This window comes from Salvia hispanica, chromosome 4 (genome assembly GCF_023119035.1).
Source record: "Salvia hispanica cultivar TCC Black 2014 chromosome 4, UniMelb_Shisp_WGS_1.0, whole genome shotgun sequence".
Lineage (NCBI taxonomy): Eukaryota > Viridiplantae > Streptophyta > Magnoliopsida > Lamiales > Lamiaceae > Salvia > Salvia hispanica.
The window spans coordinates 41,542,656-41,566,182 of NC_062968.1; the positions used below are offsets into that span (position 1 = coordinate 41,542,656).

At 40.3% G+C, this 23,527-nt stretch overlaps 1 protein-coding gene and 1 pseudogene across 1 annotated transcript; one reads left to right on the forward strand and one right to left on the reverse strand.

Moving 5' to 3' along the window:
* The first annotated feature begins 14,078 nt into the window (after window positions 1-14,078).
* On the forward strand, window positions 14,079-18,826 carry LOC125221093 (annotated as a pseudogene).
* Window positions 18,827-18,869: 43 nt separating this feature from the next.
* LOC125219119 (methyl-CpG-binding domain-containing protein 7-like) lies at window positions 18,870-21,165 on the reverse strand. Its single transcript, XM_048120997.1, has 7 exons — window positions 20,970-21,165; window positions 20,744-20,890; window positions 20,621-20,662; window positions 20,231-20,356; window positions 19,703-19,861; window positions 19,386-19,615; window positions 18,870-19,138 (listed from the first exon to the last, which is right to left on the reverse strand). The coding sequence occupies exons 1-6, from the start codon at window positions 21,096-21,098 to the stop codon at window positions 19,403-19,405; spliced, it is 816 nt and encodes a 271-aa protein (XP_047976954.1). The 5' UTR covers window positions 21,099-21,165; the 3' UTR covers window positions 18,870-19,138; window positions 19,386-19,402.
* Between the last annotated feature and the right edge of the window lie 2,362 nt (window positions 21,166-23,527).

The following is a 23,527-nucleotide window of genomic DNA, read 5'->3' on the forward strand; positions in this document are numbered from 1 at the left end:
GCGTGGGTATCTTGCACATCCCAATCGGAGTCCGAATGAGGGAGTTATGGCGGTTTTACGGAAGTCGCGCAGAGAAGGCCGGGAGCTTCGGGAAAAACGCCCGACCGGGCGTTTCGCTTGTGAAAATCGCCCGGGCCGGGCATTTTGGCATGTGAAAAAGCCCGACCGGGCGATTATGCCGAATTGTTAGATTTTGTGGGCCAACCTTCTATTTTTGGACCCATAGTATAAATACCTCTTGATGTCATTTCTTTTCTTTAGGTTTTTGCTGAATTATATGCTTGAGAGATTTGTTCCTCTTGAAGAGGGTTTCCTATCCAATTCCTAGATTTAGGTTGCTTGGTTCATCAATTCTTAGTGAAGTATGGATCAAGTAGAGGTATGCTTCAAGGTTTGTGGTTTCCTTGAAGATCTAGCCATGGATGCATGTTAGTATGTTGTAAGTGTCTTAGCTTGCCTCATCAATGACTATGTATCTCAATTTCCACCATATCCAATGCTATTTCCTTCTTTGTTTATCTTAGTTTCCTATTTCTTGTTGGGTTTCCATTATTGATACAATAGAAAATCTACTTCACAAAAATATTAGATCAATCACCTACAAATTGGGTAAATTCTTGGGAAATGGATCACAAAATACATGGATCCACATCACTGAGAGACATTTTGGAAGAAGAGAGAAGATCAAGCCCTCTTCCACCTAAAATCAAGCCTCATACGGTAGCATTTACTCTTCATATTGTATTGTTGCCCACAATGAGTGACTAGATTTTAGGGATTACTTCAAGTTTGTTAGGGGAGCTTGTAAATATGAATCCATGACTATGTTTTGATAGATTTCCATGTTTTGGCTCTTATTTGTCCCTTTATTTCTATCCTTGTTGGATTTTGCTATCAAACTTAATCCGATAAAGGCCTTAACTTCAATGTCTCTTTAACTTGGAGTAGGGACCTAACATAAATAAAAAAAAAAACCCAGGCTAACACTGATCAGGGGATAGCTCGGTCTGGATCTTATGTGTTGAATATTTTTAGAAACCAAACCCGAGCTTACTATGTGACTGTAGGAGCGAGGGGATGGTGAGTAGAGCCTAGGAGACGTCCAGTGATCAACTGCGTGAGAGCGTAAAATCAACTCGATCCCGATAAATAATGGAAAGTAAATAGACTTTAGGATTCATGTGAACAAGTGATCCAAAACAAGCTAAGAGTAGTCTTTCCTCTCTATTGTGTTTCTCTTGCATTTTGCTTTCTCATTCAGTGCTTCACTCTCTGTCTCTTCTCAAACCCAAAAAAATCAAACAAATTTACTGTTTTTTAGACAGGTTTAATTATTTTAGCAATCTCCTTCTGTGGGGTAGACAACTTTTATACTGCACTGCACTTCTGTAAACTAGCAAAGTGTATTTTTAGGCTATTAGAACTTGTTTTGTGTACATAAATTGCACCCTAAAAATCACAACATATAACTTGTTGACTTAATAGCTCTTAGTAAATGGGTTTGATTGCGAGTCCATTAGAAAAGAAGTCACGCATATTCATGTGTATAAATGAACATAAAGCAGGAACTTATGAATTTGATATAATTGGCTGAAAAAATAATAAATGGAGTACTCCCTCCGTCCCACAAAAGATGTCACACTTGTGGGACGGCACGAGATTTTAGGAGGTTTTGTTTGGTGTGTTAAATGGAGAGAGAAAATATAATTTTTATATTCATGTGAGAGAAATTTTTCCAAAAAGGGAAATGTGACATCTTTTGTGGGACAAACTAAAAAGGAAAGTGTGACATCTTTTGTGGGACGAAGGGAGTATTATTTATTGATTTAAAATCCATGCAATATACAAAGCATTATGCCCTACTTAGTATGGAGGAATGGAATGATTCCTACCTCCATTCCAATCATTTGCTTGATATATTTTTCTCTTAGGAAGCATCATTCCATTCCACTTGGGAATAGCCATTACATCCATTTAACTAAGAGTATTAGCAATGGTTGGGCTCTCCTAGAAGGCCCTTTTTTTTTAATTATTTCCACATCATCATTTTTTGAAAGAGCCGATCTCCCTGCAATGGAAGGGCCTTCCCAGAGGGCCTATCCTTTTTCCATTTCATTTCCATGCCATCATTATTTTATTTTAACTTTTTTAGCACTTCTATATTTAATATGTTATCAAATTAAATAAATTTAAATTCAAAAAATATTAATACGCAAATCTTCTTTGTATTATAATATAGGAAAATAGAATACAACGGGATGCAAATTAAAAAAAGTCTACATTTAAAAAAAAAACAGAAAATAACAAACAAAAATACAAATAAAAACATAGAAATGATCACTGATGAAAAACACAGAAAAGACTCTAACGTCGTCGTCATCAAAATGCAACCCCAGCTGTTTCTTGATCCTACTGATAGTTTTCCAATTGTCCATCTTGACACGATCATCTGGTTCAGCTTGATATAGCTTGTAGAACTTATGCAGCTGAGCGTAGCTGGAAATTCTTACATCACCCTCCATGTCCCCATCAGTCAACTGGAGGAATGATTGAAAATAATAGGAAGTGGATGTTTATATAGGGAAATTATAAAAAATGTGAAAAAAAATAACAAAAAAAAAATATAATGAGAGGACCGATGATCGGCCCTTGCTCCACAATGGAGGACCGATCAAAGGGCCCTCCTCATTGGCATGAGCCGATACATCGGCCATATGAGGGATAGGTGAGGGGGTCGATCGACGGCCTCTCCGACGCAGTGGTGGGCCAATTGGGAAGGCCTCTCCATCGGCCAACCATAGTGAGTGCTCTAAGAGCATCCACAATAGTGGACTAGCGTGCGGACTAGCCGCTAGTTTGCGCACTAGTCCACTATTGCGACCGGCTAGCGGTTGACGGACTAGCGTGATGGACGACCTCTCGTCCGTCGGATATGGCGCTAGTCCGTGCGTTAGTCCGCTATTGTGGGCTCCCGACGGACTAGCGATTTTTTAAAAAAAAATTCAAAACTCTATATATACAGCCCGTTGCACTTATTTTCATTTGCACCACTTGTATTAACGAGTTTCTCTTCTCTCACTCCACATTTCTCTCTACATTTGGAAATGGCTGATGCGGGTGGTAGTGGTGTGGGTGGTAACGGTGGGGAAGCCCATATTCGACTCCAGAAGGATTTAATTGAAGAGTTGTGGGCGCGGAGGAGCGCACGTTGATATTTATAATGTAATTTGTGGATATCGTTGTTTTTTTTTTGAATTGTATTTATTAAATTTTTATTATTATTTTGATTATGTATGTTTTTTAAAATTTATATAAAATGGTTTCATTTTATATAGTATTCGTGTCGAAATTTTAATACCATATTTTTAAATTTGTGATTTTGTTTGTTGGGATGTCCTAGTGGTAGTTCACTATTATGCAGTGGTAGTCCTAATGTCGTGGCAGACGGTGTTTTTGGCTAATCCTAGTGCTAGTGTGCCGGCTAGTCCGTTCTATTGTGGATGCTCTAAGGAATCGCCATTCCATTCCATTTCACTCACACGCTGATACGCTCGGATTTTGCACTATTTTAAGGTCATTATTTAGTCCGTTTTTGTTGTCAAAGTCACTCTACACGTCCATTATTTGCATATTTTGTCTATTTTGGTATTTTTACGTGTTTTGTGAGAAACGTGCATAATTGAGCAGAAAAAGGGAGCCAAAACGCAGAATCTGGAAATCTGGAGTCGACGGCGCCCGGCGGGCAGATCAATGCAGCGGTCCGCCTCGGAAAAATACGCTTGAAAGAGAAGTCTCGCCCGGCGACCACCGGAAGTCGTGCGGCGGTCCGCCGCCGAGGGAACAGACTCTCTGGAGTCCAACGCGGCGACCGCCGGCCAAGCCAAGTGCGGCGGCCCGCCGGAGAAAGGCGGCGAATCCGAGAAGCCCTAGATTTGCGCCCAGATTTACCATATTTTGGAGATCTCTTTTCCTTCTACAACAAGGATTGGCTTTCCCCTATAAATAAGACCTCAAGCTTCATCAAAAAGAGAGAGCTTCTACTTGTAAAATACTTCATAGAGATCAAGAGCATAGAGTACTTCACTTGTGCAAGGAGTTGGAGAAGGATTTCAAGAACATCAAGAACGACAAGGATTCAACCTACGGGTTTTATTTGCTTTAGTTTTATGTTCAAATTTTCTTCCCTTCAATCTATGTTTTTAGCTTATTCAATTATGTGTAACTAAACTCATAGGATTCTAGGGATGTGTTAGTAACGACTTTGGTTATACAAATTCCTTTTTCTATTTAATATCCGTTTTGTTTTTACTTTGTTTCTTCCCTAAGTAGTTTTGATGCTGCATGATTGAGTGACACAATCGTGTATGATTTAATATAACTTGCTTCATAACTGTGACAGAGTTCTAGCGAGTTAGATCCACTTAATAGACGCTACAGTTAGCTTCCTTAAAACGGCACTGTTAATTGAGAGTGGGGACTTTTCAAGGGTCTTAGGAGCTTTTTGGAGTTACGTGTTAGGATTGACAACCCTAATCTTGTAATCAACATTTGTATCGCATGAGTATAAGCTAGGTGACTCGTCCTTTCAAAGTATAAACTGTGCTAGGGTATTGTAGTTGGAATTTTGTATAACCATAACTGTGAACACACATCCCTGGGATTCTCTTATCTCTATCGTCTTTCTCCGTGTTTTAATTGCTCTTAGTTGTTCTACGCTTTTATTGTTTTTAGTTATCAAAAGTTTTCCACAATCTTTTCGTTTTTCCAGATAGTAATTGAGTCTTAGTAGAGGATAGACACTTTGTGTTTGCCTTCCCCGTGTTCGATATCCGCTACTAACCTTTAACTATACTATATATACTCTGTATACTTGCAGGTTTATTTAGTGCTAATAAAAAGTGCATCAAGTTTTTGGCGCAATTGCCGGGGAATACAATTCACTTTGGAGTGATATCGTCAAACAGATAATTTTACTACTTTGGAATTTAATTGTTTTTAGTTTTTTTTTCTTTTTAGTTTTATTTTGTTTATGTTTTTGGTTCTTGCAGGTTGTGTATGCGAACGCGCTCTGGGAAGCACAACCTAGAACCGCTTGATTTAGAACTTGAAAGAACTCGTAGGAAAATAAGGAGTGAAAAAGGATCAGGAACGATGGCTGACAAAACGGAACTCGAGAAATTGCAGGAGATGGTCAAGTTGTTGATGGACGAGAGAGATGCGGAAAGGGCAGCCCGCGAGGCCTTGGAAAAGAAGACCAGGGAGATACAACCCGTGATGAACATGTTCAATCATAGGAATGTGATTACTTTTCCCGAGGGACCTCGTATTGATGCTAACAATTTCGAGTTACGCATGCCTCTTATCCAAAGGGTCGAGCAAACTCCTTTTGCAGGTAGGGCTACAGAGGATGCCAATCGTCATCTCTCTAAATTTGTGGAGATCTCAAACACTCTCAAGTTAAACGGTGTCGACGACGATGCCATAAGGGTAAGACTCTTTCCCTTTTCATTAACTGATTCTGCTAAAGAGTGATTTGAATGCATGCCCGTAGAAAAGGTCTCCGCATGGAAGGACATTGTAGCTGCCTTCCTCGACAAGTACTACCCGCCAGGCACAATCTTGAAGCTCAAGAGTGAGATTTTCCAGTTTATCCAAGGCCATGACAAGCCCCTCTACGAGGCGTTTGCTCGTTTCAAAGCTCTTCTCCGAAAGTGCCCCAACCATGGTTTCACCGTGGATCATCAGATAGGAATCCTTTATAATGGATTTAATGAGAAGATTTGTGCTATACTTGATTCGGGTGTAAATGGAGGATTCTTGAGGAAGTCAAGTGAGGAAGCCATGGCGGTGATAGAGGAATTCGCCACCAATAGCAGAGGATGGTCGAAAGAAAGGCAAAGCATGAAGAGGATAGCTGCAATTGAGGAGGCCGAGGAAAGCTCTTTTGCGAAGGAATTGGCCGAGTTAAGAGTTAGGGTGGACCAAATGGATACGTCGAGGAAGGAAGATCCGATTCCACCTACCTCCATCATAGCGGTCTCTAAACCCGAAACGCCTGCCCCGATAGTGGAGTAAATCAACTACATGCAAGGAGGCGGTTCCAATAGAAATTACAACAACAATTACTGCCCTAATCAGGGGGCGGTAATTTCAAAAATTATAATGGAAACCGACCTCATCCTAATCTCTCTTACTCTAACAATAATTACTTGCAACCCCCCGCAGGATTTAACGTTAGCAAGGGAGGAGGAGTTGAGACAGCCAAGAAGGAGGAGAAGTATGACCAAGGGATCACAAGGATCTTGGAAGTAATCACGCAAGACAGGAAAGTCAATGACACCAAGATCAGAGTGGTTGAAGCTAGAATAAACAACCTCGAGCAGGGAATAAACACGATCTCAACTGCCATAGCCAACATCAATACTCAAATGGAGCAAATCCAAAAGAAGTTGGATGAGGACAGGGCAAAGGAAGTTGCACGAGTGGATGATATCAACAAGAAGTGGGTGGCAAAGCAGAAAACTGGAGTCTGCCCAGTCCCCGGCGGGCCGCCACACAAACCACGGCGGGCCGCCACAGACAAGGCAGAAGCGCCCACTCAAAAAGGACTCATGCGGCACAATGGATTGTGCTACCTTTCCAACCGAAGAGGAAGTTTAAGCTTGAAGAGCAGTTCAAAGATTTTTCGAACATGTTTTGTAAGGTCCATACTAACATTCCTCTAGTTGAATCGTTGCAGGAAATACCTAAGTAAGCAAAGCTACTAAGGGAGGCGGTGATGAGGAAGAGAAAGCCGACCTTAAGCTACCACATCATTGCAGCGAGATCATCCAAAAGGAGAAGGCAGTGAAACAGAGAGATCCGGGCCAATTCAATATCCGATGCCAGATTGGAGAGGGAAAGGTTGACAAGGCCCTATGCGACTTAGGATCTTCCATCAATCTCATACCACTAAAGTACTAGTGGCACTCAGGTTGGCCGATAACTTCAGACATAACACTCAGGTTGACTGATAACTCGTCCATAAAAACCGTTGGTATGATTGAGGATATCCTAGTGAAAGTCGACGATTTTATTTTCCCCGCCGATTTTATTGTGCTTGACATGAAAGTAGACAAGAACGTCCATCTAATCTTAGAGAAGGATTTTCTTGCTACTTGCAAAGCTTTGATTGATGTAGGTCGTGGCGAGATCACAATTAGCGATAACTATAGCCAGTCTACCAATAAGATCGAGAGCGAGATGCTCAAGTTTGAGGAAGAAAAGAGGGCGAAGATGGAGCGGCAGTGTAGGGCAGTCATGGTCATGAATTTGACCAAACCTCAAGACCCCTTTGAAGTGGAGGATCATACTACCTCCACTATTTACATTATCAACGAGGTAAGACGCTCTCCCAATAAGGACGATACTAATCCCTCTACTTCTACTCCGCAGAAAAAGAAGCAAAAGAGGAAGAAAACACCCAAGGAGGACCCCGAGGTTTATGTTATCAAAACAAATAAGGGGAAATACAAGTGGTGGAAGAAGCTAGGAACCAAGTTGCTCGCTATGCCCATTTTCTACACTCGGGTCGCTGATCCGCCCAATTAGTGGGACACTCCAAGTCGAGCTAACGACTAAAAACAAAAGCGCTTGTTGGGAGGCAACCCAAATTTATTTGTTTTGTTATTTTCTTTATTTTCGTTTTATGTTTAAAAAAAAAAAAAATTAACGCGTGGCGGTCACCGCACGTGTTTCCACATGTGCAGGTCAGGTCGGGCCTAGGGCAGGCTTAGGGCGGGCCGAAGGAACCGCTGAACAGGCCGCGGCGGCCCGCCGGGAAACGCTATTTTAAACGACCCGTGCGGCGGCCCGCCGTGCAGTATGGGGCGACCGCCGCGCACAGTCCAGAGACGGGATTGCAAGTTTAAAAGGTAAGTTTTCCCTTCTTTCTCTCATTCGTTCTCAAATTCCTTCCTTGCACACTACCCCCACCTTTATAAATCACCAATTTCACACACCCACACTCTCATTCTCTCAATTCTTTCCAAGTTTAGAGTTCTTCTTCTCCAATTCTCACTCAACACAAGGTATGATTCCTAACTAAATTTCTGAGTTTTGCTCTACTTCTTCCATGGATTTAAGCATGTTTTGGATGAATTGTTCGGTGAAAACTCTTATTTTGCGATGGGGGATGATTGTGTATGTTTTTTTGTGAATTTCCACGGTGATATTGTGTTTTGGTGATAGTTTTGTAGCTTTGTGAATAGTGATTCCTTCTTGTTTATACTTGTTCTTATGTTGCAATCATATTCATAGCATTGTGAGGCTATTATTATTTCCATGAGTTGCAATACTTGAGTATCCTATAGAGATTGTTGATATGTATTGATTTATTGTTGATACGTCTCTGCATGGGGGATGAATTCACGTTGGGGGATGGATTTGTGTTTCCTAGTTTGGATGTTTATGTTCTACATGTTTCCATGCTACCATCTAGGAAGTTTTGTACACCTAAGCTTGCACTTACATGTTGATTCATTGGTATTGCTTATAAGAGTGCAAGTTTGGGGGAACCTTTGATTTCTCATTGTTGGTATACCATTTAAGTATTGTACTTTTCGTTTGTAGGAACATGGGATCAAAGCGAAAGCCCGAGAACGCGAAGAACTATGTCATTAGCCTTGCCTCGGAATAGCAAAAGGTTATGTGGAAGAAGTTGTCAGCGCGAGAGACGGCGCCCTCAAGGTACCCCCACGATTTCCCTCTTCAAACTTTGGGGATCGCGGAGGACTTTTGGGCATTGTGTGACGTTGGTGACGGGAACGGCCTTCGATACATGTTCGAGAGGAAGTGGTCGTCTTTTAGGAAGTATACTCTTGAGTTCCTAAGCTCGTTGAAGGTCACAAAGGATCGCCGGCAAAACATCCCGCTTAGCATCGATTTCCGCCTAGGCAACCGATGGCACTCGCTCACAATGGAGGATCTTTGCGGAATCTTCCATTGCTTCAACCCCAACCCCGAGATCGACAATGATTATGACTTTGATGAGATTTGGGGTGCGATGAAGAATGAGCACGAGCATGCCGCGGGCTATGCCAAGTCTTCCTCAATCCGCAACCCGGTTTTGCGGTACCTCCACCGAGCCATGACCCAACACCGCCAAGAAGAAGAAGAAGAGGAGGAAGTCGAGGGACATCGCCGCCGGACTAGATCAAACCGCCGCCGTGGAAGGCCGAATCCCGATGAGGAGTTTCAAGCAAATACCTCCGCCCAACTAGGAGATATTTACTCCTACATGCAAAACGTGTCCAACACTTGGGACACCCGTTGGGCGGAGCAACAAAGGGAGAACGCCTACAACCGCCAAGGATGGACGGCTCAAGGCGATTGGCGCACGGCGGAGCAACAATTTTGGGAGCAACAAAGGCTTGAAGACGTGCATCACCGTCGTGAGATTGAAGAGCTCCACCAGATGGCTACCGAGGCTCGACAAGAACGCCAAACAATGAGTGGCGACATCGCCTATCTTATTGGTGCATTCGACGACCTCAACGCCCGTTTCCCTCCTCCTCCTCAAGATTGAAGAAGTCAAGCTCAATGACTTTAAATGAGCATTTGTACCATATTTTTGGATACTTTGAGGCAATTTATTTTTATGTTTTCGACAATTTTTGCTTTAATTTTAAGTATTTTTGGTTTTAGTTTAATTTTTGTGCGTTGAAAATTTTTCGTAGGTTCTGACCTCTTCGTGGCGACCGCCGCATGTGCTGCGGCGGTCCGCCACCTGCTCGCTGGAACATTCTGTTTTTGCGCGTCGACCGCCGGACATGCCGCGGCGGGCCGCCACCTGGGCGAATTTCCAGCGTGATTTTTTCGAAAATTTTCGAATTTTCGCCCAGTCAAGCCTTGACGCGAAATTTTTCAAGGTACGTTTTTTTTTCAGTAGTTAACTCACGTCCCTACCAACTCTACAAACTTATTTTACACTTTGTTGTAAATAAGTTTGGGGGGATGAAGTGGTGGACCGTGAGCTTAGGTTTGTGTTTTAAAGTTTTTGTTTTTGTTTTCAAAACCCCGTAGGTGAATTTTGTGTTCTAAAACTGTTTTCTTGAATCCATGTCATGAACTTAACATGAAGAACTTAGAAACACGCATGCTTAGGGACACACTTTAGACCGAGTTGCCAATGATATTGCATTCCATCTATGTTTAAGTGTGGCTTAACGTTTTGATTTGATGGTTTGGTGGAAAGGTGCATAATTAGTGAATTGCTTGTTCTCCTTGAATCATGCTTTATACCTTGTGAGGATTTGAGCCTAATTTCTTTCTTGTGTGATTTATCTGCATTCATGTATATGTTTCTAGAACTTGCTCCTAGTCTTGCCTAAGTCTACATAGTGTTTAAGTTGATTTAGGAGGATGATTGGCCATCTTTTCTAGCCTACTTTTATCCAAAAGTTTTGACCCTCTCAAAAATTTTAAATAATTTTTCCCTTTGGAGCCAATTTTGAGCCTTTAAGCCTATTCTTTGGAAGCCAACATAATGGGGACAATTCCTTGGGTTAGTTAGTTTTTACTATCTTATTTTGTAAAGGAATTAGAGAGATAAGGTGAAAGTATAAAAAGTAGTGTGCTTAATGCAAAGAAAGTACAAGTTGTGAAATTGAGAAAAGTTCCAAATATGTGCTTGATTTTAGAAAAGAAATGAAAGGATGTGTAAGAAAGAAAAAGAAAAGAAAAAAAAAGAAAAAAATGTGAAAGGTTGTGAAAATAAAAGAAAATAAAAGGTTTGGAAAGTGGGTTGAAGGAGAAAAATAGATAAAGTGTTAAAAGTGTCTTGGGTTTAGAAAAGTGGAGTTATCTTTACTCTACTTGGGATATTTTCTTTTTTATTTTAATCACTCTTTAGCCAAATATTCCTCACCTACCAAAGAGCCTACATTACAACCAAAGATAAAGACCTTTCGGACTTTTGAAGCTTAATCACATTTAGTAGAGGAGGGATTAGACTTTGAGCAAGCCCATGGTAAACTTTGCATGATGCATGATTTGAGTGCTTATATACACATTATCTTTATACACTTTGAGAATGAGAGAACACATCCCATCTTTGGAAGTTTGCCACATGTGAGGGCTTGAATTCAAGGTGTTCCACAAGTTAGTAATGAAAGTGCACTAATAAGCCTTGATTGATTCGATTGCGTTAATACATGTTTAATCTATTCTTTCATCTTTTGAGGCAATTATGACGTCTATGCCTTGTGCATTCCGTGCGTCTATTCTTGTGTCTTTATTGTTTTGTTCGAGGACAAACAAAAATGTAAGTTTAGGGAAGTTGATACGCTCGGATTTTGCACTATTTTAAGGCCATTATTTGGTCCGTTTTTTATGTCAAAGTCACTCTACACGTCCATTATTTGCATATTTTGTCTATTTTGGTATTTTGATGTGTTTTGTGAGAAACGTGCATAATTGAGCCGAAAAAGGGAGCCAAAACGCAGAATCTGGAAATCTTGAGTCAGACGGCGACCGGCGACCGCCGCGGATGTGTGCGGCGACCGCGCCTGGCGGGCAGATAAATGTAGCGGTCCGCCTCGAAAAATACGCTTGGAAGAGAAGTCTCGTCCGGCGACCGCCGAAAGTCATGCGGCGGTCCGCCGCCGAGGGAACAGACTCTCTGGAGTCAAATGCGGCGACCGCCGGCCACAGGTGCGGCGAGCCCCGCCGAGAAAGGCGGCGAATCCGAGAAGCCCTAGATTTGCGCCCATTTACCATATTTTGGAGATCTTTTCCTTCTACAACAAGGATTGGCTTTCCCCTATAAATAAGACATCAAGCTTCATCCAAAAGAGAGAGCTTCTAATTGCAAAATACTTCATAGAGATCAAGAGCATAGAGTACTTCACTTGTGCAAGGAGTTGGAGAAGGATTTCAAGAACATCAAGAACGACAAGGATTCAACCTACGGGTTTTATTTGCTTTAATTTTATGTTCAATTTTTCTTCACTTCAATCTATGTTTTTAGCTTATTCAATTATGTATAACTAAACTCATAGGATTCTAGGGATGTGTTAGTATCGACTTTGGTTATACAAATTCCTTTTTCTATTTAATATCCGTTTTGTTTTTACTTTGTTTCTTCCCTAAGTAGTTTTGATGCTGCATGATTGAGTGACACAATCGTGTATGATTTAATATAACTTGTTTCATAACTGTGACAGAGTTCTAGCGAGTTAGATCCACTTAGTAGACGCTACAGTTAGCTTCCCTTAAAACGGCTCTGTTAATTGAGAGTGAGGACTTTTCAAGGGTCTTAGGAGCTTTTTGGAGTTACGTGTTAGGATTGACAACCCTAACTTTGTAATCAACGTTTGTATCGCATGAGCATAAGCTAGGTGACTCGTCCTTCCAAAGTATAAACTGTGCTAGGGTATTGTAGTTGGAATTTTGTATAACCATAACTGTGAACGCACATCCCTGGGATTCCCTTATCTCTATCGTATTTCTCCGTGTTTTAATTGCTCTTAGTTGTTCTATGCTTTTATTGTTTTTAGTTTTCAAAAGTTTTCCACAATCTTTTCGTTTTTCCAGATAGTAATTGAGTATTAGTAGAGGATAGACACTTTGTGTTTGCCTTCCCCGTGTTCGATATCCGGTACTAACCTTTAGCTATACTATATATAATCTGTATACTTGCAGGTTTATTTAGTGCTAATAAAAAGTGCATCACACGCCCCTCCCCTCCCCCCACACACACAACAACACATACACGTACACACACCACCACACATGCACACACACAACACCACATAGACACACAACACCACATAGACACACACACCCCACCACACATGTACACACACACACACCCCACTATACGTAGACACACCACATATACACGCACAACACCCAAACCCCCACCCCCTCCCCCGGGGCGGACGCAAAAAAAAAAATTCAGTAGGGGCTCCACTGAATATAAATTTTATAGTACTAATATACCCCACCACACATTTATACACACACACAGACACCCCACTACGCGTACACACACCACATATACACACACAACACTCAAACCCCCCCGGGTTCAGACGCAAAAAAGAATTCTAGTAGGGGCTCTACTGAATATAAATTTTATAGTACTAATATATATTCCCTATGTCCCATTAAAAATGAAACTTTTTCCTTTTTTATTGTTCAATTAAAAATGAAACGTTTTCTAAAACGATAAAACACTATCTCTATTTTATCATCTCTCTTATCTCTTTCTCTCTTTACTGGGTCAACCCCCCCCCCCCTAAAAAAACCACATGTACACACACACCACTACATATACACACACACCACCACACTAACACACACAAACACACACACAAGCACATAAGCACACACACCACCAAATATACACACATGTTCAACATATATTCACACATCAACACATACATACACCACATATGCAAACACTCATTTACGTGTATAGTACAAAATAATATAATCCAAAATATTTGGCAAAATTATTTTTGAATATAAATTTTTGGTTGAATCAACATATTAAATATTCATATTTCATTCCATTTCATTCATATATTATTTGTGTTACCAGGCATAGGAATAGAATCAATCAAGCAATAGCAATTTCATTTCATTTGTATTCCTTGCATTCATCAAGTACAAGAATGGAATGGGGATTTCATTCCATTCCATTCCCTCCTCATTCCATTCCATCATACCAACAAGTGATGGAATGGAATGAGGATGGGAATTCTCATCTTCATTCCATTCCATTCTCATCCTCATTCCATTCCATCATACCAACAAGTGATGGAATGGAATGGGGATTCCATTTCATTCTTGTGCTTGGTTAATATAAAGAGTACAAATTGAATGAAATTGAGTAGTATGTGTGGTTTGTGCAATGTGTGTGTATAGCGTGTGTACTGGATGTGCAAGGTGTGTAGTGTGGATATTTATTAATAATTAAAAATTCTAAAATTTTAGATATAATATAATACTACTATGTTTTATAATTAAAATCTAAAATAAAAACAAAAGAGAAAAATCGAATGGAATGACTATTCTGTAGCTAAAATGAAAGAATGGTTATTCCCATGTGGAATGGAATGCTGATTCCAAATGGAATGGTAATTCCTAAGGAAGAAAATACCAATCAAAGGAATGGAAAGGAGTTAGGAATGTCATTCCATTCCAGCATACCAAGAAGGACATTTGGTTGGTGGAATGGAATTAGGAGGGAATGGAATGGAGATGAGAATAAATGTAGGTGGGAATCGAATGACAATTGCTTTTGGACCTGATGCTAAATGAACATAAACTAGGAACTTATGAATTTGATATAATTGGCTGAAAAAATAAATAAATAGTGTATTATTTAATGATATAAAATTCATGCAATATACAATGCGGTCCTACTTGGTATGATGGAATGGAATGGGGAGAGAATGGAATGGAGATGGGAATGGAATGAAGGTGGGAATGGAATGACCATTCTTGTGTTTGGTAAGCACAAGGAATGCAAAAGGAATGAAATTGTTATTCCTTGATTGATTTAGATATCTACAAATTAATATAGAAATGGAATGGAATAAAATATGAATAATTAATATGTTGATTCTACCAAAAAAAAAGGCACTAGACACATTTCACACACTACATGCACTTCACACACTACGCGCACTTCACACACTTTACACACTACACACATTTCACACACTACACACACTACACACTACACAATACACACATTTCACACACACTACACACATTTCACATTTCACAACATAATACACACACTTCACACACTACACACATTTCACATTTCACAACATAATACACACACTTCACACACTACACACATTTCACACAATTCACACACTACAAACACTACTCACATTTAACACATTTCAAGCATCCTATTTTTGAATTTGTGTAATGTGTGTAGTGTACGAAATGTGTGTAGTGTGTGAAGTGTGTGAACGGTGTGAAATGTGTGGTGTGTGCATTGTGTGAACTGCATGAAATGTGTGTAGTGTGTGTAGTATGTGAAATGTGTGTAGTGTATGAACTGTTTGTAGTGTATGAACTGTTTGTAGTGTGTGAAGTGTATGTAGTGTGTGAAATGTGTGTAGTGTGTGTAGTGTGTGTAGTGTATGAAATGTGTGTAGTGTGTGTGGTGTGTGAAATGTGTAGTGTGTGAACTGTTTGTAATGTGTGAAGTGTGTGTAGTGTGTGAAATGTGTGTAGTATATGAAATGTGTGTAGTATGTGAAATGCGTGTAGTGTGTGAAGTGCGTGTAGTGTGTGAAATGTGTGGAGTGTGTAAAGTATGTGAAATTTATGAAGTGTGTGTAGTGTGTGAAATGTGTGAAGCGTGTGTGGAATTTTCAATTATTAAAAATTTTAAATTTTAATTTTATTATAAAATTTTGATGATATTAAATTTAAATATAATATAAAATAATATTTATAAAATTTTGTTAAATTTTAAAATAAGAAGAAAGGAAAAGGAATTGAATGGAATGGTCATTCCTTAGCTAAAAGGAATGGTGATTCCTAACAAAAATATTTAACAAGCAAAGGAATATAATGAAAATAGGAATGTCATTTCAGTTCCCCATTCCATTCCATTCCCTGGTGCGTTGTAAATTAATTCACCCACTTGCGTCCGTCCCATTTTTCATATAAATACTAAATAGTTAATATATTTGATTGACTCATTTTTTATTAATTTATATCATTTCACTCTTCTTTATATTTTAAAATCTGCACAAGATAAAATAAAATATTTAATAAAAAATGAATTAAAATTTTAAAATAAAATCATAAATTAAATACTCTATATTCTAATATTTAATAAGGGTTTCTCGTCTTATAAAAAGATGGCAAAATGGTTATTTTTGCACCGTTGTCAAATATGATAACGGAACAATTTCACAAATAAATTTGAGGGAAAAAAATAAAATGCCATATTTTTCACTCGCTCTAAAAAGTAGCGTCCAATCAATATCATTCATATCCGCATTATCAAATTTTGAGTACATTGATTTTTCAACTAGTGAGAGAATCAACTTAATACTTCATCCATCTCATATTACTCGTCTTTTCTATTTTAGATTGTAAATTTGGGGTTGATCTTTTATCGTAATTAAATTAGTATTTTAAGTGTACTGAGATATCTAAGTAAGAGAACACTTAATTAACTCAATTATATTAATTAAATACCATTATTATTACTTAAAATAGAAATAGTGTAAATAGTTTGGGATGAGTCGAATTAGAAAAGTGCGAATAAGATGGGGTAGAGGGAGTATGATATAAAAATATAAGTACACCATACTAATTTATAATCACATCCAAAGTATTTATTCTGATGAAACAATAAAATTCTTATTTTGACATAAATTTATTGATATTTTTACTTATTTTATGACTAAATACTTGTTTAAGTTATTTAGAGAATCTTATATGGAGGTGTTTCTGTATGAGATGCATTAAAGATTTGAGTTGAATATATATAATTTTATAATTTAAAATAATACTACTAAATATAAAACTATTTATTATCATTTTTTTAAAACACGTGAAAATAAGGAACGTGCCATCTTAGCTGGGACGGAAGGAGTAATTCTTAGTGGAAGTAGGTGACTTGCATACTTGCGTGTCGTCAAATTTTCTAGATGAAGCAAATTGTGTACTTGTCTGTAACTCAAATTTTGAGTTTGAAACTGGTATTTTTGGTTAGTACATTCATGCATTCTACTATTCCCTCTGTACCAATAAATATAAAACATTTACTTTTCGGCATGTGATTTTATATATTATTGTTTTATAAGTTAATGAAAAGAGACTAAAGTAAGAGAGAAGAAAAAGTAGAAGAGGGTGTTGTTTCTCTTTTAGAAAATGTTTCATTTTTAATAAGACAGGAGGGATATAAGTTTATCTCACGATCATAGCATGCCAAGGTAACTGAATTTGTTAGTTGTTAATTCAATTATTGTTATCAGTGATATTGTTTCTTGTAGTTGTGTATTAAGCATATCTCTCTCTCCCTATAGCATATGTGGTGAGTGAGTGTCTTTTGTCATAGCTTTCCTAAGGTAGTTTGAGTTGTTAGATGCTAATAAAGCCAAATGTACATCTATTGACTTCTATAGCTGATCACTTATGCATGCAAGCACATTCACAATTTATATATATATATATATATATATATGGAGATGATCAAAACAAGTATGTGTTTAAATCCAGAAATGCAGCCCAAATCTTGGCCCTAGGATTAGATGATCTAATGGTCAATAATTAACCCAAAACACGGAAGGTCATAATTAAGTAGTTTTAGGTCATATTATAAGATTTGGGTTTATGTCATGTTAAGATCATTTTAGGTCATGCTTTGTTAGCATGACCTAAAAATAAACTAACTATGACCTAAATATGCCTTACGTATGACTGTGTTCTGCATTTCTGTATTTAAATATGGTCTTCATAGATCAGAACTATATATATATATATATATATCATTTGGAGATAACATTCACTTGTATGTGAACTATAACAAGTAACTAGCTCTTTTGTTTTGACCTTAGTGAGGCTTTGGTTCAATTTGCTCTGATTGGGCCGGTGCGAGGAAATTGGAGAAGAAAGCTGAAGAAAACTCGTTCATCTGCACAGAGTGGTGGGATGTTTTGTCAAATACAACTGCTGGTAAATTTAATTGCAATTTTCTTATGTTGAAGATCCATGAGAATTATATCTTCTAAGATTGATGTTTCTGCGTCAATCTGCAGGTAGTCCGTCGTCTTCACAGATATTAGACATCTTCAGATCTACTTTCAAGGTGTCGAGAAAAACTTTCGACTATATATGTTCCCTAGTAAAAGAGAATATGATGGCTAAGACACATTTTGCATTCACAAATGGTAAGCCAATGATGTTAAACGATCAGGTAGCCTTAGCACTAGTAAGGCTTGGGTCTGGCAACTCGTTGGTTTCAATTGGTGAATCATTCGCAAGTGACATGACGTGGCACTTTGTGGAGGCCATCGAAGAAAAGGGTCTTTGCCACCTCCAGTGGCCTTCAACAGAATCAGAAATGACACAGATAAAACACAAGTTTGAGAAAATCCGAGGCCTTCCGAATTGCTGTGGCGCTATCGACACTACTCATATAACCATGTTGTTGACCTCATCTGATCAGGAAGCCGACACCTGGCTTGATCACAAGCAGAACCACAGCATGATCCTGCAAGCAATTGTTGACCCTGATCTGAGGTTCCGTAACATAGTCACCGGGTGGCTGGGGAAGATGACCGACTCCTCTGTGCTCCAGAGCTCGAGTTTCTTTAAACAAAGCCAGAAAGGGGAGAAGCTGAACGGGAAGACGACCCATTTGTCAGAAGAAACAGAGTTAACGGAGTACATAGTTGGTAATTTTGGGTTCCCATTGCTACCTTGACTTGTGACTCCATATCAAGGGAAGGAAGAAGTCTCAAATCAAGGGAAAGAACTCTCGAAAGTTGAAGCAGATTTCAATAAGAGGCTCCTAGCGACCCAAGCTGTTGCTGAAAGGGCGTTGGCGAGGTTGAAGGGGGTGTGGAAGATGATTCACGGTGAAATGTGGAGACCAGACCGGCATAAGCTGCCTCGATTTATCCTAGTATGCTGCATTCTCCACAACATCGTTATAGACATGGAAGAGGACATCAACGACGATTTGTCGTCGTTGCTTGCCCATGATGAAGGATACAGGCAGCAGATCTGTGAATCTGTCGACAAGGCAGGATCAATTTAGAGGGACAGACTATCCATGTATTTTTCTGGTAGATAGCTATATAGCATTAATGAAGCAAAATCTTGCACAGTTTAGAATCTTTAGATATTAATAGATTTTTTTATAAACCTGTTGAATACTGGGTACACCAGCCAGTCCACAAGACTAGTATTTTTTGAATAACTACAAAATTTTAAAGTCAAGATTGTTTTGCGAATACTACAATCTTTATGCTTGTTATATATTGCTATGAGCAACAATCAGAACTGATTGAAAATAGGAAATAGCTGATCATTGTTCCGAACCGATGAACCAGTGTCCTAACATCTGTTAATTCTTGACAGCCAGCTTGGTTTAGCTAATCTTCAACTGCACAATCAAGACCCAGAATTAAGTTAGCTAGACAGATTGGATCATCTGAAAACAAGCCCTTTCAGCAAGAATTTTATTCTTTTAAAGTCATCGTGTCTGTTCTATAGCGGTATTAAGCAAGTATTTTCATAACTGCACTACCTATAATTCCACTTTTTCTTGGTTTTACACTGGTAGAAAATGTTAAAGGCACTGATTAATCTTTTAATTGGATTAGAAAGTATCTGAGTGGAGGAGTAAATACCTATACGCTTGGAAGTTCTAATAACTGGGGGTTCCGTCCTTCATGAAAAGCATGAATCTGGCTGTCCATTGGTTCTTAACAGCATCGGGGACCAAGGCCTCGGAGATTAAAGGGTTCCATGAATCCCCTTGTGCACTGGCAAGAACCCAAGTCACTTTTATTGGTGGCTCGACGAAAGATGAGACTTGTGATTTCGCTTGAGTGGTATCTTTCTTCCTTCGAGTATAGGTCTATGAAGGAAAATACAAGTAATAATTAGATAAGTTCGACTCTGGAAAAATATGTCCTATCATCTCAAAACTATGAATTGAGCTTACCTTGTGATTTTCCAATCTGAAAGCCTGTGCAATAGGTCTATTTTCCATAATCCCTTCTAATGTCTTGGATAATGGGGCATCTTCGTCCAATTCTGCCAAGTGCGCCTCAACAGCAATCAGGGACCGAAACTTCACACCAGTCTCAGGTTCATAGTAATACTGTGTGACAAAGTGTCATTTCCGATTTCCAATCCACTAAGAACAAGAATGAAAAGACAGATGCACGAATACTCAAGGAAATGATACACAGATGCACAAATAAAGTTAGGCTAAACCAAATGCATAAGACATCAGTCCCAATGCTACAAGCACGTACATGTTACTGGATCAAAGACAAATACCTAACACACATAAATACCCTCCCAATGAAATTGTTATTTCCATTGGAAGTTGCTCTGTTAGCTAAGACCTAAGAAACGATACATGTTTACGAGGTAAAATTATTATCTGCATGCCATAGGATTTCAAATCTGAGGAGGGAAACAGATAAAAAGGAAAAAACATTGTTGGTCATAAGCATGACATTACCTTGTCAGGCCAGTTCATATATTTACGAGGCACCTCCTCCACAACCCAACCATCAGGAAGAATACCGGGGGCTTCCCGTACTACAGCCAAATAATTCTTGCTTCCTTCATTATCCACTCTCAACAACTGTAACAGCATTTTCACCAAAACTAGAAATTATATAGTATACAGCACATAGGTATAGAATCACAAATAAAATCGTCTTTATTTCAATTTCACCTGCAATGCATCATATAAATAAGTAGACAATGCCATACATCTAGGCAAAAGTATTAACTAGGCCAGAGGCATTAGGGTTTAGAGTGAAACAAAACTAATAAAACAACTCAGAAAGAGCTACATTCTGAATCTAGAACTTGATTCATCGTTTCTAAGTTTCCTATTTAGTACCTTTCCACCAGAAACAATCATCTTTCGATATCGTCTACCACTCTGCAATTGAATTATTATAGCATTAAAGGAAAGAAATCATGAAAGGTAGGAAATAAAATTGGGGAAAAATAATAAAGTAACCCTGTGCGAAGGCAGGAGCATCCGCATCCGCATCCGCGTCCGCATCCTAGTGTTGGATCTGAAGGAGTGGTTAGGTTCTCCGCTCAAATATCGATCAACTTCTCTAACAGAGCGGAATTTTCTTCCAGAGCCAGGCTCATAGTAGTACTGCATGTCAACAAAAAGCAGAATTGTTAAGAGAGAGAATGAATGAATGAATGAATGGATGGTGAAATTGGGGATGAACCCTGTCGGAGCGGCTGCCGTCAGCGCGTGGCACCTCCACCACGTCCCAGCCGCGTGGAACCACCTCTAGCTGGCGGTGGGCGTATGGCACCAGCATTGAATTTGAGCTTGACCGCCGGCGTCGCTCCATCACTCTCTCAACTCTCAACCTCTGTGTTTGTTTTACTTACTATTGCTATTTTACTGGAACACGTCTCCTTTCTTTTTTTTCACTTGTTTTAGCATTATTTATTACTTTCCACATACTACTAATTAATTCGGTTTTGGTGTTTGCCAGTTAAAGATCTAAAATTGAATATCCACGGTACACCAAGAATATGTCAGCCATAAGCCAGCCACTTTCTTTCTCTGCCACGTTATTAACACTAAAAATTCACCTGCCACATCAATATTTTACTTAAATAGACTAGCCTCAGGCCAACCATAATAAAAATAATTCAAAAACAACTACATTTACGGAATTAAATTTACGATTAAATTACAGAATTAAATTTACGAGACATATACGGGAAAATTCATTCATTTCATTAAAAAAATAGGTACATAGATAAAAAAAAATACATGATTTTTAAAAAAAAACGGGCTTCCACACACGAGCCCCGCCACTCTCTACTCCTCGTCGTCGCCGCCGCCGCCCGGGATATCTGAGCCCGCGTCTGAACCGCCCACCAGAGCCCTCGTGGCATCCAAATCTACCTGCATGTTCTCGAGCATCGAGTGGAGAAACCTCTTCTTTGTGGGGTCAGTTGCGGCCTTCCACTCTTGGAATAAGGTGTACGCACGTGGGGGGTGCCGAGATGACCTCCTGGGGTGATAGGGGGGATCCTCCCCTCGCTCGCCCGTTGCGCCCGCTTTTGGCCAACCGCGCGAGGGCGACGAGTAAAGGATGGAGGGGACGGAAACTCCTCAGCATCTCGGGGGAGGTCGTGGGATCCGCGGCTGCTGCCGCTGTAGTCGCCGGAATAGTTCAGCCTCTACTTCTTCGGCCACCCAGCGTCGCACCCCCGCCCGAAACTTCTACATAGCATTCCCAGCAAGGTGAACTCCTTATACTTCCCCGGCAAGGGGAACCGACTCTCCGCTATCCTCCGGACGTCCTCCTCATTCGCCCACTGAGTCGCATGCGGAGGGCGTTGGCGTACAACCCCGAAAATCGGCCGACCGCGGCCCCGATGCGTTCCCACCCCTTCCGGCACTCCTCCCCGGCTGTAGTCCTTTCCGTGCGGGCGCAGCTTCCTCCATGTAGGCTGCTCTAATCTTCGCCCACATGTTGACGACCCGCCGGTTGTTCGCAACCAGCGGATCGTCGCAAACCGACAACCACGCCGAAAAACCGGCGGATCGTCGCAAACCGACAACCACGCCTTGGCCACGCCGGCGTACTCATCCTCCGTCCACTTCCTCCGCGTGGGGGTGTCGTGAACAGCGGGCTGCGACGACTCGCCGACCACCTTGCCCTTCCCCTTGGTCTTTCTTCTTCGGCGCGGCCCGACCCGCTAGAACGGGAGTGTCCGGCTCCCCGAGATCGATCTCCATCTCATGCAATGACAAAAGGTCATCGCCGGTGAACTGCGTCTCCACTGGGTCGACGTGTGAGATGATGCCGTCAAAAAATCAAGAGAGGGACGATAGATCGTGTCCCCCCGGTGACCCCCGCATCCAGGGATGCATACCGGGCTGCATCCCCCCCCGCCATACCGGCATCATCTGCTGCTACATCTGGGGCATACCTCCCCACCCCGGCGTTGCCTGTCCGCCGCTGGCCTGCACCCCGCCCGGAATCCCCCCCGGTTCCCCCCTACATCCCTTCCTAAGCTCCCGCCATCATCCCCATCAACTGTTGCCAAGGGACGTTAAACCCTAGGCCCATCTGCCCGCCCATCTGGCCCCATCCAGATTCCACGGGTACCGTGAAAGTCTGATATCCGCTCGTCGCCGGACTGGACTCGTTGTAGTTATCCATCGCTCGATATTGCTCTTGTACAAAAATTTAGAGAGAGAAAAAACTCGTTAAGACAAGTGGTGCAAATGAAAATAAAACTAAAATTGCGTATATATAGGTTTTCAAAAAAATTTAAAAAAATAAAACAAAAATTGGGCGTTGGCCGATCGCTGGCCGATCGGCACGCTACAATGGCGGCCAGTGCCCTCAAATCGGCTAGCCCACGCCAATTTTTTCGCCGATTCGCGGCTGGCCGATTCCAATAGTTCGGCTAGCCGGCCGGCTAGCGACGTGAATCGGCTAGCCGCTATTGTGGATGCTCTAATAATGCCATTATCTTCCATTCCAAAATTCCTCACCCCACAACCTTCATAGAATTAGGGCTCGTTTGATTGTCGTGTTAGGAAATAGTACTTAATAAGATGATTATCTTAAGACTGTATTTTCGGGCTGAAAATGAGATAGTGTTAGATAGTATTTTTATGATGTTGTTTGATTAACAAGGTAGTTTCTGTAGATAAAAATTATAAGGATAAAAATACCCTAATGTATTTAATTTCTTTTATGGATCTTAAATATATAAATTTTAATTAAATTAACTATATTATTGGTTTATT